The sequence below is a fragment of the Ictalurus punctatus genome, chromosome 9 (assembly GCF_001660625.3).
Source record: "Ictalurus punctatus breed USDA103 chromosome 9, Coco_2.0, whole genome shotgun sequence".
NCBI classification, from domain to species: Eukaryota; Metazoa; Chordata; class Actinopteri; order Siluriformes; family Ictaluridae; genus Ictalurus; species Ictalurus punctatus.
This window is the reverse complement of record NC_030424.2, coordinates 3987830-4003644: the sequence shown is the minus strand read 5'-3', so window position 1 is coordinate 4003644 and position 15815 is coordinate 3987830. Positions and strand designations below refer to the sequence as shown.

General features: G+C 40.3%; 2 protein-coding genes across 2 annotated transcripts; both read left to right on the top strand.

The window, feature by feature from the left end:
- The first annotated feature begins 1539 nt into the window (after window positions 1–1539).
- On the top strand, window positions 1540–5229 carry gemin2 (gem (nuclear organelle) associated protein 2). Its single transcript, NM_001201228.1, is given in 10 exon segments — window positions 1540–1655; window positions 1968–2052; window positions 2166–2255; window positions 2890–2949; window positions 3165–3278; window positions 3694–3738; window positions 3906–3974; window positions 4262–4372; window positions 4497–4555; window positions 4942–5229. Coding segments are annotated over 10 exon segments (771 nt in total). The 5' UTR covers window positions 1540–1554; the 3' UTR covers window positions 4979–5229.
- Window positions 5230–5859: 630 nt separating this feature from the next.
- pnn (pinin, desmosome associated protein) lies at window positions 5860–11741 on the top strand. The gene is made up of 9 exons (XM_017476952.3): window positions 5860–6024; window positions 6793–6864; window positions 6956–7024; window positions 7128–7203; window positions 7363–7457; window positions 7915–7990; window positions 8208–8363; window positions 8683–8821; window positions 9136–11741. The coding sequence occupies exons 1-9, from the start codon at window positions 5882–5884 to the stop codon at window positions 10266–10268; spliced, it is 1959 nt and encodes a 652-aa protein (XP_017332441.1). The 5' UTR covers window positions 5860–5881; the 3' UTR covers window positions 10269–11741.
- Window positions 11742–15815: the final 4074 nt, after the last annotated feature.

Below are 15815 nucleotides of genomic sequence, written 5' to 3'. Positions count from 1 at the left end.
AGAGCACATAGATCTAATGGAGCTAATAGAACTAATGGAGCTAATAGAACTAGAGGAAGTGGCCTACACTAAAACAAAAAACAAAACAAACAAAAAAACCTGTCAATTTGCTATAACATTAAATAAATGACTGTATAATTAAATTAGATTACTGTATAACAATAAACTAGTGTCAATTTAAATGATATTACTGTACAATTCAAACATTCAGATATGAAATTAACAAGAATCAGTTCAGAATAGTAAACTAGGACAGTCAACATATTTTGTTATAGCACACAAACAAACAAACAAACAAACAAACAAATGCCCCAGTTACATACAAAATGTTATATTTTTATATTTCAGATTATTTCTAATCATTCCATTTTTACACATTGTGTATTAGGCCATGAGCCTAATCTAAAATTAAACTTAATATTCAGTTCTAAATAAAAACGTCCCAAGGTTATAAAGTTATATTTAATGTGAAGTGCCCAGGTAGCAGTTGTGGATTTTATACAACTTTATTCATGTATGATTGAACTCTGTACAACTGCTGTAAATTTCCATAAATTGAGTTTAAAGCTTTAAGCTCTTTTTTTCACCTCAGGATATCGTTCTCAGCTACACATGAATATCTTTGTATATTGTGTAGGGATTATATATGAATTATAACCTTTATAGATTTTCTTTTATTATTATTTGTATAAATATTATCATTATTAATTTCTTCAGGATCTTTCTCAGCTAGCTTGCTAAAAATGTTTGCTAATTCTAACTAGCTGGCATGAAATGCTAGCAAGAACTAGTTAAAAATGCTAAGATATGTGGATATCTTTGTGTTTTGTGTATGGACTACATATTCATTAAAAAAAATCCAGATTTTTTTTTTTTAACTTCAAGATGTCATTCCTCATCTAGCTTGCTAAAATAAATAAAATAGCTTGCTACATAGCTAGCAGTGCGAGCAAATATTAGTTAATAATGCTAATGCCAGCTAGCCAGTGAAACTACAATAAAGGTATCTGTGTTTAATGATTGTTGGTGTAACTTTAGATTTGTATTGTTTTTTTTAATACATCGAGTCCTTTACAGACAAATCCCTCATTATTATACGTAAAAAATGTATCGCACATATTTGGATTTCCATCGGGATCAATACAGTTTCTATATGTCTCTATAACCGGTTGCTGTGCTGTACTGTGAGCACCAGATGGCGCTGTGGCAATCTAGGGTTTGGAAAGTCATAATAAACACGAAGAAGAAGAAGAAGAAGAAGAAGCGCAGCAGTAACTGTCGCATGTTATTAGCATCATTGTTAGCTTCACAATATCTTAAATGGTGTGCACTAAGGAGAGTGTGGAAGGGTGTTACTTTAAGCACTTATACAGGGAGTGAACACGCATTTGGGATTCAGATTGGTTGTGTGAAACGCAGGGACGTGAGAGTGAATTTAAAAGCTCATTTATATATATATATAAAAAAAGATGCGCGTGAGATAAAAGAAAAGTAAACAGTGTCTTTATATATTTTAATAAAGGCTTAGCCATGAAATCAGACGTGGAGGAGTTAATGCCCAGACTTTTACCCGTGGAGCCACACGATGGAGAAGATGAAGAATATAATCTGAACGAACCACCAAGAAATCCGAAGGAGTATCTCAGACAGGTTCAGTAAGTGTGCTGCTGTCACAGCTGGTGCGATATGATGACGCAATAAACCGGTTTTCACAGCATCACGGTATCTCTAGTTTACTCTGAGAGGAGACCACATTAGAGCTCTTACTCTGTGCATCTTAAAGTGTTCACCCAGTATGTTTATATTGATTATAAGACCATTTATGTTGAAAAATATCCAGCGGAGGATGAGACCTGATACTAATGCTTTGTGTCGGATCAGTCCCGTAATTCCTAAATCCTAAGCGCTAACGTTAACATATAATGGGTTCGTTTTCATTATGGTATTCATAATTATTCTCATTACAGACGGGAAGCATCGCTTTGCCCAGATGTCGTGGTGGCTCAGATCGATCCGAGGAAACTGAAGAAAAACCAAACTGTAAATGTTTCTGTAAGTGTGATAGTGAAACAGTGCAGTGTTTCTACATGCTAATGGATATATAATGTTAAAAACAGTCCATGTTTATGTAATGTGTGTGTGTGTGTGTGTGTGTGGTGGTGCAGGTGTCGGAGTGTCGTGCCGCGCCACAGGGTTTCTCTCCCAGCCTGCAGTGGCAACGGCAACAAGTCAGCGACTTCTCTCAAATCCGACAGGTCCATCATTTTCACCCGCACACACTGCTGATATTATGTCTGTCTCTGTCTGTCATTAATAGCTTTAAAACAGTCTGGACTGTGATTGGTCAGTTGAAGGTGTTGATTAGATTACTAGAACAGCAACTCTGACAGTAGCGCAGGTTTATGTTAATGCGCTCGTTCTGATACGTTATCGTTTCTGTAGTAACTGCTCGTTCACAGTGTGTAATCTTTGATACGGTAAAGTTTTCTGTAAGGAGGAATGTCTTTATGTAACGTGTAAGGAAGGAGTCTCCAGTTTCAGTGCTTTGTAGCAGTCAGAGGTCACGCGGTGAGTTTAGGTTTTCCGACATCTTCAGGACAGAGGAGTTTATGCTTCTTTTTGTCTTATTAGCTTGAAGAGAGAGAATAAAGAGAGAGGGAATAGAGAGGGAAAAGAGAGAGAGAATAGAGTGAGAGAATAAATATTAAATATGAACATATAAAATATGTTCTCCCGTAATAAATAAAAAATGTAATGGCAGATTTTTGATTTTAGGAAAATAATTGATATACATGTAGTAACAGTAACTCCGCTTCATCACACCAAGTGTTGTTCCTGATTTTCCTCGATGAATTTGACCTCAGTTTTTTCTTCTGTTCTGTGTTTCAGAGCGCCTCTAAACACCAGCAGCACTGGAAAGCCCAGTTTCTGGACGACAATGTGGTCATGGTGAGAAATTAAACGTTAAGTTGAAATAAAGAAATACACATACAATCTACTTTAACCACAGACTTGGTTTATTACTTGGCTTCAAGTAGATGTTTCCATCACCATAGCAATCATTGGGAAAGAAAACATTCTATTTGCAAATTTTTTTTTAAAAAACCCCAAAACATTCACAAAATCTCCTGGAATTCCAAAAACGACATTTTTTCTGTCTTCAGCCCAAAGCAGACGATGAAGACGGATGGAGGAGATTTTGTTTGGGGGCAAATATTTATCTGAATGTCACACAGAGTGAAGGAGACACACAGAGTCCAGGGCTCGATTATGTCAAGGTGTGAGAGTACACACACACACACACACACACACACACACACACACACACACACACACACAGGTGTTGCAGTTAGACATCGAGTACATAAAGTTTGTACATGTATGTAATGGTTTATAGCAAAGACAAATAATTCATATAAGAAAACGTGTGAAATTGTCTCATTCTATTGGCAGATACGTTTTCTCCTTTTAAGCATTTAATTTTTTAAAAATGTTTTTTAATAAGAAGAGTTAACAAAATTTTCTGCAATAAAGAAATAATCATCTCAGTGTGAAATATTAGATAAATCCGACTGTGTTGGAGATATTTTACTTGATAAGAAATCATGTTTACACTGTTGTATCAGTCCATCGTGCACAAGGAGGAGAAATCCATCACCGATTCTCTCCGTTTTTTTTCTTTCTCTCCCTCAGCTCGGCTTCCCTCCATTCCTCAGCATCGTCAGCAAACTCCCTCAGGTAACATTAACACGGCACAGGATCATTAACACTTGTATTACGTATCCGAACCGTGTTAAATGTGTAATGATGTTTGCACCTGAGCGCAGTGTGTGTTGGATTAGAAATGTCTGATTCGACTGGTTTGAATCATTAATCATTTTATTTCCTGACGCTCCGTTCTTCAGTCCACCGTCTCGTCCGTGCTCGAGTACCTGATCAGCTGGTTCGAGGAGAACGACTTCGTTCCACAGCTGGTTTGTAAACATGCATCAATAATGACATTTTTATATCACAATGATCACACAGGATTTTACTTAAAGTTTACTTTTAAAAAATGTATTCATTTGAAGACGTTTGTGTACGGGAAGGGCAAAGTTTATGAACTTAAAAGCAGGTTTAGTTTACGTTTATTACAAACAATACGTATATATGTTATTATAGCACTCATACAGTGACTCTTAGAGCATTAAAATTTGTGTTTTTTTGTTTAGTAGTGTAAATTAGGTTGGATGATTATATTAGGCGTGTGTGTTGTTCACAGGGCAGATGGCTTTATGCTTTACTGGCGTGTCTTGAGAAACCTCTTCTTCCTGAAGCCCATTCACTCATCAGACAGCTGGCAAGGAGATGCTCTGCAGTGAGGGCTCACCTGGTACACAAACACACAGAGACGCACACACACACACTTTTACCCTGTATAGTGTATGTATGTATAGATACTTCCTTGTACGCTTCAGCTGTACAGAGGAAATGACATCTCCGCCTCTCTGTTCCAGGAGAATAAAGACGACGAGCGTTTACCAGCACTGAACCTGATGATCTGTATAGTAGCGAGGTAACTACCACGCTAACATAACGGCTAGGCGCGTACCCATGGAACATACAGTCATCATATCCCAGAATAAATCACCCATAATAAAGGCATAGAAACCCACATCAACAATACACCCAAATAATATTTTGTTATTGATAGAGTTGCTGTTATACATGGAATGAAAACCTCATTTTAAAATGAATTCTGATCAAAATGTCAAATCTGAGTGGGGCTTGATTCTTTTCAAATCAGGATCTTTAACACACAGTTAATGATTCGTCTCAGGAGAACAAACTCTCTTCTCTTCTAATGATGATATTTTGAGTATCGCACTGACGTGTAATCATATATACCTGATTAACGACACATGATTAGTCACTGTTTGTATTTGTTTATTTATTTTAAAGGTATTTTGAACAAAATGATTTGGCTGACAGGGAGTGAAGACGGAGCTGAAGGTGATGCCCAAGCTTCTGGACACGGCTTTTCAATACTGTACCCTTTTTTTTATTTGTTTATATGGCTGGTGTGGGAAAAAAAAGATGATTTAAGTAATTCCGAATATTTTCTGACATCCAGCTTTGTTACCCAATCCCCCCCCCCCCCCCTTTCAAAATGATGAATCTGATAAACTGATAAATGTATAAATGGAAAAAAATTTTGAGCTCTACTGAAATAAACTCTTACATTAACACTTTAGGAACAGATTTATTGTCTCTTTCTCTGTTACTATTTTGTTTAATGTTTAAATTTCATGTCAGACTTTAAATAAAATAAATATATTTTTGTATTGTTTTTGTTTATATATACACTTACATATTATTGTACATTAAAATATGCATTAGTGTAAATGCATTTAATGTAAATTTACAGTTTTATTTGTATACACGCAAACTTTTATGGAAAAAGTTATACTTGTATGAATTCTATTCAAAATAGCAATTTAGGTGTCTTTAGGTGTAATTTTCTGTAATATGTAGAAATTTATAGTTATTTAATTACTAGTCTGTAGATTGTTTTGTTAATTTCAATTTGCTTTTGTTATACATACTTAGTTTTAATCATAATAATGATATTAATAATAAGAATAATAATTATTATTATTAGTAGTAGTATTAGTAGTATTCACTTTTGTTTCACCTTATCCAGTAGTTGTTAAAAAGAAATGGCGCCCGTTTGACCCACCCATCAACTTGTCACGACAATTTCTATTAGTTGATTTTCCTGTCAGTCAACGCAATCGTTGGTCATTCTCGCTTCTCAATGGCTAAGGCCTCTGTCAATCACACAACTCGTTTCCTGCTTCCTGCTCACGCCCATCTTTTAGCGCCCCGCACTCGACTGTGCATGTTAGCAGAACGGCAGCTGACTAGCAACATGGCGGTGGCTGTGCGTGCGTTACAAGACCAGCTCGAAAAAGCGAAGGAGAGTTTGAAGAATGTGGACGAAAATATAAAGAAATTAACCGGCAGAGATCCGAACGAGTTACGGTATACAAAATAAGCTTAAACGGTTAACAGTTTATAATGTAGGACGTTTAGCTAAGTGGCTAACAAACGAGTTAGCATGCTAATGTTACTGCAGTGTTCGTCTTAAAGCCAAAATGTGGACGTTAAAGACGAAACATTGCTCTGCCTTCGACTTCAACATTTTATTTTAGTTACTCTTCATTCCTTTTAACAATTTCCTCTCAAGACTTAACTCGCTAGCTATGCTAGTTAAACCATGCTGCATGTTAGCGTGGTATCGTTAGCTGAATTAGCAAAGCTAGCGAACTAAACGTGCTCCTGTACATTGCCATTAAAAAAAGATTTGAGGCACACAAAAACCCACCTGCTTTAAGGAATAAATATGTTCACAAGCAAAAAATATGACCGTGACTAGCAGAAAGCCGCGCCCGAATGGCCGGTTATTGTACACGTAGTGCACTAGATAATGTGTAGAAGCCTATTAGTTTGTACCCTATGTAGTGCACACTTGTAAGCAAGCTTCCTTTTCGGACGCAACCGTTCTACATCAAGGATTTCTCACATACATTCTATCTGTGTAGAATTAGAGTTCATCCCTAAACTTGTACATTAAATAGGACCAGAGATGACTTTTAAATTCTTTATAATGTCAGTCAAGTATATTTGTAGTGCATTTAAATGTTTATTTTCCTTTTCAGATAGGATCTACAGTGTGTTTTAATGCAGAGTCTCTTCTCCAAAGTGTTCTCAGCAAGGTTTAATGAATGCATGTGGTGTTTTTGTCGGTAGGCCGGGTCAGACCAGACGGCTTTCCCTCACAGGCCCAGGTGGAGGTAGGGGCCGTGGAATCAACATACTGAGGTACCTTTATTTCCTCCGAGACGAGGATGTTGAAAAGATGTAATTGAAAGGTGAAGGAGTTTAATGTAAAGCGTTATGTTTCCGTTTGAAGGCGTGGACTCTCCGATGGAGGTGGAGGACCCCCAGCCAAACAGAGGGACGTCGAAGGGGCACTCTTGAGGTCTGCAAACCAGACAGATACTAAACTAAATCAGTTATTAAATCTGATCATTTTTAAAGGTTGCATTGATGTGTATTTTTAATTTTTTCCCCCGTCTTCACAGGCTGGCGGGGGATCAGCGAGCCAGGAGAGATTCACGGCATGACAGCGACGCTGAGGACGAGGACGATGTCAAAAAAGTAAGAGAACGGATCTTTTTGGTTAAAGACTGACATCGTAAGGTTGATGTACATCTGAATACAGTAAACGTGTAAGAGTGATGCTCCTCACAAAGCACGTTGGACTGATCGGATCATTTAAATTCTGCATGTTAACACCGCCTTTATGTCTCTGTGCAGCCAGCGTTGCAGTCATCAGTCGTCGCTACCTCCAAGGAGCGCACACGTCGAGATCTTATTCAAGATCAGACCATGGACGAGAAAGGGAAGCAAAGGTAGCAGGCTTGGTTTTTCCTCTCTAAGTTAATCTTAAAACATTTGTCATCTCGCAGGGGTTTTTTTTTTTTTTTTTTAAACTCGTGACCTAGTGGTTTGTTATAGACCGATGTGTAGTGTTGGTCGGGGGGGTGTTTAAAACTATACCAGTATGTCTTAAAATAATCAAAATGACATGCTCGTTATCTAGTGTAAATAATTTTTCATTCCAACGCACACTAAAGACTTAATCAGCTTCATGAATGTAAAAAATAAAAACGGCCCGTGACAGCAGGACGTGCAGGTTTTTATACAAAATGGCGGTTTATTTCCTTTTTTCGTCCTCCTGTTATACGGTTACATTACAGATCTATATTTGATTTCATTTTAGAACGAGTTGTGTATAAGTTTTGTTTGTTGCACCACAATGTGTTTTGAATGAAGCTGAATTGAACCCAGTCTCTTGTTTTGCTGCAGAAATCGCCGCATGTTTGGCCTGTTGATGGGAACGTTACAGAAGTTTAAACAGGAGTCGACTGTGTCCACAGAGAGGGTATCTTTTTTTTTTTTCCCTTCCCCCCCCCCCCCAAAGTGTATTAACTTTTGATTAGTTTTGTTTTTCCGCTTCCTTTTGCCTTTCTTGCAATGATTTCCGAATGGCGCTCGTTTCAAAAACTAGTTTGTGAATCTGCAGCTCAGCCGTAACGGCTTTGAAACGAGGACGAGAAAATATCACCGCTTTCTCTTTTTCTTTTCTTTTTTTTTTTAAGCTTAAAAGACGGCAGGAAATTGAGCAGAAACTGGAAGTACAGGCGGAACAAGAGCGTAAGAAAGTGGAGAGCGAGAGACGCGAGCTGTTCGAGGAGAGACGAGCCAAGCAGACGGAGCTCAGGCTTCTGGAGCATAAAGTGGAGCTGGCTCAGCTGGTAATCTTCCACTTTATCCATCATCGTTTAACTGAATTGTGATTTTATAAACACTCCTGTCGTGTTCATGGCTTCCAGTGATGCAGCTTAATGATTTAATTAATTGGGATTAAAATAATATGCTTTGTTAACAACACAGAATGTGCTTGACATAGAAGGGTATTCATATGCAAAATAACTACTTCAACATTTCCCATGCTTCAGATGTAGGAGTTAAGTTCAGAGTCGCTCGGCTTTCTCATGAACACCTTAAAAGCATGTGTTTTTATGTATGATGTCGCTGTTTATTCATTTATTCATCTCCACCCACCCCCAACAGCAAGAGGAGTGGAATGCCCACAACGTTAAGATTATCAAGTTCATTAGGACGAAGACCAAGCCTCCGCTCCTCTACCTGCCGGGTCGCATGTGTTCAGCCACACAGAAGCTCCTGGACGAGTCTCAGAAAAAAATGAACGGTAAAACATCCTGTTTCCATTATCTTCTGAATTCAACCGTAAATAAAGTTAGTTTAGTGGAGTTAAACCTAGCTTGTAACGAGATCTGCTGCTTAATATTTCGTTCTGTTTTTAAAGCACGTTTAGACTTGGTATCGTTTTCCGCATCTGTCTTCATCGTGCGTAAAGATTTACCTTTGTTCTGATCTCGAGTTACGTTTTAGACTTTTCCTTTAAAGGTGGAAGCCTGGACGTGTGAAGTAAATGCAGGTTTGAGAAATTAATCTGAATAGCAAATTTGACTGGAATGTTTGATTGTTTATCTGCTTTTGCAGCCATGTTTGATGAGAGGCGCGAGGCGTTCGCTGAGCACCTGAACAAGATGGAGGCTCGGCCGAGGCGTCAGTCTCAGCGCGCCGGGAAAAAGGAAACGGAGAACGCTGAAGGGAAGAAGAAAGAAGATGAAGAGGAGGGTAAGCAGAAGGAAAGGCTGACAGGTAAACGACATGGTGTAGAGATGGAGATGGAGGAGGAGGATGAGGAGGAGGAAGCAGAGGAGGAAATGGAAGAGAGGGAGGAGAGTTTAGAGGTCAGGGATAGGGAGGGAGAGGGGGAGCAGGAACAGAAGGAGGATGAAGTGATGGATGAGGGGAAGGGAGAGGAAGAGGAGGAAAAGGAGGAAAAGACAGCAGTGGAGGATAGAGAGGTGGAGGAGAAGATGGAGGTTGAGATGGTAGTGGGGAATTTAGAGGGGGAGCAGCAGCAGGAGCAGCAGCAAGTAGAGCAGGAAAAGAGTCCGGAGGTAGAAGAGGTAGGTAACGACAGGGAGGAAGAGAAGGAGCAAGAGAAGGAAAGCCATCAGGAAGACCATGTCGAGTCTCTGATAACTGCTGTAAACGACACGGAAGTCCAAGCTGAGGCATCTAAAGATCCTCCTGTTGAAGTTCCCTCGCAACCCACAACCGAAAAAGACGGCACAGAGCCGAGCGGCGCTCTCGAGCCCCAAACACACACAGGACAACCTGAAGAAGTCTCCAATCAGCCACAGGAAGTAGTCACTGAGCCCCCGGAAGCAAAGAATGCCGAGGGGGAAGTGGACGAGGCACGAGGTCGAGCTAAAACGAAGACGTCGCGTAGCAGCAGCAGCTCCTCGTCGAGCTCCTCGTCTGGTTCCTCGTCCAGCGGCTCAAGCTCGTCCTCCAGCAGCTCCAGCAGCTCTTCGTCGGCCTCGTCTTCCTCGTCGAGCTCTCGGTCACGCAGCAGAGAGCGCCGCAGGAGGAATTCTGAACGGAGGAAGAGCGACAGGAGTCAGAAGCCGAGTAAAAGCAGCAGTGGGCACAGAGAGAGGAAGGAGAGATCCAAGGAGAAGGACAGGAAGAGGACGGGGTCAGATGGGAGCAGGTCGGGAAAACGGCCGTCACGCAGCGAGCGGGAACGAAAATCGGACCGAAAAGAGAAAAGGCGCTAAAGGAAAAAGACCGGATCTCTTGGGGGTTTTTTTTGTATTAAATAAAGTCTGCATTTTGTTTATGGTGAGGAGGTGAAATTGCCTTAAGATGACTTCCTGCTCTTTTTAAAGCAAGACTGCCTACCTATTTTTTTTTTTTTTTTTTTTTTTTTTTTTTTTTTTTTTTTTTTTAAGTTGATGTGGTGTATGGGGTTTTTTTTTGGTTGTTGGTTTTTTTATTTTATTTTATTTTGTTTTATTTTTTTTAAATAACCTCTTGCATTCATCTCGTTTCCTGTGCTTCTTGGCTTAATTTTTAGCTTTTATAAACATTGATTTTAAGATAACGCTCAAAGCCCGCTCGATCTTTCAGTCCCGTTATCTGATACCTGACTCCTAGAAAATGTAAGAATCAGCCATGATGACTTTCTCGTACTGAACATGAGCGTTTTTGACCTCGGTGTTGTCGTGTCCTGGTCGTACGGTAGAGTAGTGATCTTGTTTTGGCTGCTTGTGCAGTGCACATGTCTGTTTTCAGTTTTTCTCTGTAAATGTCATGCGTCCGCTGTGCCGAGTGAAGCGCAGCATCCTTGATTTTTTGGAGAGAGCTGCTGACCTTTTAGTATACATGAAGCGCACTCGTATGTGTGGGGTTGGGGGGGGGGGCGTTGATTAAAAATGTGAACTGAAACCTTGAGTGTCTTGATTTTTTTCCTTGTGATGTGATTTTGGTGCTGTTACACACGAATGAACACACTGATATTAAATAAAATCTTTCCGCGAACATTTACCCGCATACGTTCCTCAAGAACATTTGCTTCCTCTTCGTTTTCATTAAGACGTTATAATTATCGCTTTCCTCTACGTCAGTTCTTTTTCATCAGAAGGAAACTTTCGATGGAGATAGGTTGATGATTTAAATTAGAAACGTACCAGTGTAATAAGAGAATCCACATTTCTGAGATTAGAATATTCTCTTAAAGTCGTATTTATCCTTCTCAGCGCTTTAATACGGTGATGTGACCTGTAAACCCTTACGACACTTCTTCTATACCTCACAGGGTCCAGAAAACACGATAATCTCTCCTAATAACCACTTTAATCTGCCCTTAAAGCATATAACAATATCAAAAGTACACTTAAATGGTTTAATGCTACAACTAATAATACAATAAGGCCTACAGGAACTTAAAATCATCCATAAAGCCTAAGAATGCACTGAGGGGATCATAATACAACCCAACCACACTCTATAATGTCTAATAACACCTGAAATCAATGTCTGTAAAGCTGATGATGTGTACAGGTGTTAGTGTGTTATAGCAGTCATTATGCTCTTTATCATGCCATGTGGCTGTTATGATGCGCCCCGATAGTGTGTTAGTTATTTTTTTTGTTATTATGGATATTACAGGTGTTATAAGACATAGAGTATAAATGTTGTTATGGATGTTGTAGTGTATTATATTTTCTTAATAAAGCGCTTATAGTGTGTTTTAGTGGTTACTATGGACCTTACCGAACAGACTAAACGTACTGTAGTGGATGTGGCACAATAGCAGAAAATCTATGATAATATAAATGCACTCACATGAGCAAATATAGTACAACTAGCTTAGCTTGGCTTGTTTTGTCAGGTAGCGGGTTTAGATGTGTGTGACTGGTTGTGGAGTTGTGCGCTCTTCCCCTCAGTGTGTGTTATTAATAGATTTGCTGTTATGATTTCAGTTCCAGCCCATGTCTCATGATTAATATAGCTTTGTAGAACATGTTGATATATGCTGATAAATGTTAAGGGAAGAAGGTATCCTTATGTCACACTGTAGCAGAAAATGCTTCATGTAAGTGTAAAATGAGATGAACGGAAGTCCTTGAATCTGTCCGATCATTTATTTTAGTTGTTTTTTTTTTTTCCATTTATGAAGTTCCATTGGTGTCCGCATGGTGGCAGTAGAACTGCAGGTGAAAATGATCATGACTGCGACTCGGTGGTGGTGTGTCCCACTGACCCTGGCTATCGGTGGATTTTTATAGTAATTTAATAAGTGTTGTTAATAATCACTCTCAATTAGTGGTGTGTGTTTTTATAATCCAGCTCACACTGGGTGGTTTTTGTATGTTACAGTTACACAGTGCTTTACATTATAAAGGTGGTCGGGGATGGGGGGGGATTCCCCAACCACCACTTGTGTGTAGCGTCCACCTGGATGATGTGATGGCAGCCATAGTTCTCCAGAACTCTCACCACACACCAGCTATTAGTGGAGAGGAGAGAGTGATGTAGCCAGTTCAGAGATGGGGATTATTAGGGGACCGTGATGGAGAAGGGTCAATGGGGGAATTTCACCAGGGGTTATACCCCTACTCTTTTACGAGAAGTGCCCTGGGATTTTTAGTGACCGCAGCGAGTCAGGACCTCGGTTTAACGTCTCATCAGAAAGACGGTGCTGTTTTCACAGTATAGTGTTCCCCGTCCTTATACTAGGGCATTAGAACCCACACCGACCACAGGGTGAGCGCCCCCTGCTGGCCTCACTAATACCACTTCCAGCAGCAACCTTAGTTTTCCTAAGGAGGTCTCATCCAGGTACTGCCCAGGCTCAACCCTTCAGTGGGAAACCAGGGGAGAGCTGCAGGGAGATCTGCCATATCTCTGGCATATCATAAGTGCCCACATTTAATTCAGTTGATTCTATTTCCCCAAAATATAAACAAACTAGTCGTGTAATTTAAACGCCTAGACCCCCATAGCCAGTTCCTTATGTTCTGTTTTTGGGAGGAGAGGAACCCGGAGAATACGGTGGAACCCCGTGCGAACTCGGGATGAACACGTGAACCTCCAGCTCAGGATGGAGCCCATGACCTGTAAGGTGACAACACTAGCCACCGGTAAGCCTCCTGAATTAAAAAAAATTAAAAAAAAAAATTCAATAAATAAATTTTATATATATATATATATATATATATACTGTACCTCTTGTTCATATCTGTATTTGTATCCACTTAGAACACACTCTGTTGATCCCAACAGTAAAAGAAGTAATGTGATGAACTTCAGATTTTAAAGAATAAAGTATAAAAAGTGGTTGTAGGCATGGAGTAGATTCAGACTCTTATTATCAGCAGTGCTTTTTCTGCACACTACCAAACTCTGATGCAATACCATTCTCAGTTCATCCTTATTCAGGAAAACAGAGTTTATTTAGTGCTGCTAGTGTTTAGCTATGTGAAACTGAAATCTACCTAAATATTCAGCACACACACACACACACACACACACACACACACACACACACACCTGGCAACTTTTTCACACCTTACACATTTTTCATTTAAATGCTCACAGGCAGGTTGCTAACACACACCCTGTGTTCCCCTCAGGGGCCAGCATAAACAGAGCGAGAGGGAGCAAGAGAGAGCGAGAGAGTGTGTGTGTGTGTATTAAAGTTCTTTCCTCACATTCAGTTAGCTTTAATAAAATATCAGCTGAGACGAGGAACTACTCGCTGTGCTGCTTCAGACTAAACAAGAACACAACAGCATGTGGACCAACAACATCCAACCAGTCAGGACAAAGAGGCGGGGCTACCGTTCTAGTTAAATACCAAGTGATCAGGCGGAGTTACTGTTACAACCTGGATGGTTATACCACAGCAATTTGGCAACGATTACAATTTTTTATTTATTAAAAAACAACAGGTCATACTTTTTATCCATTTATGGTTCTCAGTTCAACAATTACCTACGTTATCCCTTATGTTATAGCAGCTATAGACAGTCGTTCTGCGAAGAAGCGTAAACTCCTCTGTCCTGCAGATGTCGGAAAACTTCAAGTTATGGCTTTACCTCTGACTGTTACACAGCGCTGACACTGGAGACTCCTTACCTAAAAAAAAACAAAAAAAGAACGTCACCACATCAGTATTACATGTTTTTAACCCGTCCCTGTGAACGAGCTGTTGCTATAGAAACGATAACGTATTAGAACGAGCGCGTTAATATAAACCTGCGCTACTGTCAGAGCTGCTGTTCTAGAAAATGAATCAACACCTTCTGACCAATCACGATCCAGAGCTAAAACCTTTGCTTGGATATGAATGTTATAAGATCGTTGTTCTCGATGCTGTGCCGCTTTCGCTCGGTAATGATGACGTGAAACCGGTGAACTCGCAGCACAGCTTCATATTGAAATGGTTTTTATAAATTGTTCAGCGACAACATGGAGTTTATCTTGAAGAACATCGATTCCAAACTTTTGATCGGTGGTGTGTGTGTGTGTGTGTGTGTGTGTGAGTGAGTGAGTGAGTGAGTGAGTGCAAAGTGAGCCGTCAGCTTTTCTCTGCCTCATTAGTGCCGTGTGTCTGATGAAGCAGAATGATGAAGATCTCCTATCGACCCTCTCTGCAGGAAGAGCTGTGGATAAACAGCACTCGGAGGGAGACGGGAGATTTCAGCTCGCCTTGTTTCTCTCTCTCTCTCTCTCTCTCTCACACACACACACACTACGGATGATTCTTTTCAGAGCTGTCTTTAAAATCCTCTCTCTCGAAGCGTCTTGAGAGCTGTGATTCAGTTCAGTGTGTTGACGCACAGTATTTCCTTTTGAAATGTCAGTCCTGGTGTGTTGAAGGGCAGCCAATAGCGTTCGAGATACGCCATGCCACACCCCCGGTCAATCTAAACACACCTGAGAGTAGCTTAGCGAGCTAGCTAAATGTGAAGCAATGAAGAATTTACAATATAAGTAGCACATTTTTTTCTCAGCTGTAGTGCCCCTTTCACCCGGTCCTGTCACGTGAACCAGGACAACTATTACTGATGGAGACGTGTATCAAGACGGAATCACGTTCTCCATCAGTCTGAGGTCGCAACATTCCGGCATCGGACATCTCCGAGTAGGTAAAAGAAAACTCCGCCCCCTTTCAAATGAAAAACTTGTTTACTGCTAACGAGCTGCTACTGCAAAACAAGACACGCCCCTGGAGGCGGGGAATATATGTTCTAGAGAGCGTTTAATCGGATGCTCAGGATGAGTCATCAAAATTTTCACAAACGTGGTGAAGTATAAAATGAAATGTGAACATCTTGAAAACAAATTTTTGTATTTTTTCCCGCCTAAGTATACCACTGTATCGTTGTCCAAAACACTAAGAGACTCCGACTAAGTTCAGCCAGGTCTGAAACACTGATTTTGAATTCAGTGACACTTTAGTTCTCCACTGTGAATGTTTACTTAGCACTGGGGAAAAGTGTGGAACGGCAACTGGGGAGGTTTTACAACTCGGAACACACTCGAGAACAACCTCAGCTGTGAGAAGAATGCTGCTGAAGGGATTTCCTCTGCGGTTTACACGCTCTGTGGACTCATAGCGGCTAGCCGGCTCGCTAGCACGCTAACTAGCAAGCAGAGTAAAGCTCTCAGATCCACCCATATCCTCCCAGAGAAAAAAAAAATAATATTGAAGAAAATCGTGACCTATAATGCAAACTTAAACCTTGACGGCTCAGCGGATCTCTCTGCATGTTCACAGCCTCTCGTTTGCTCGCGGAAGTACAGTTTCCCGTGTT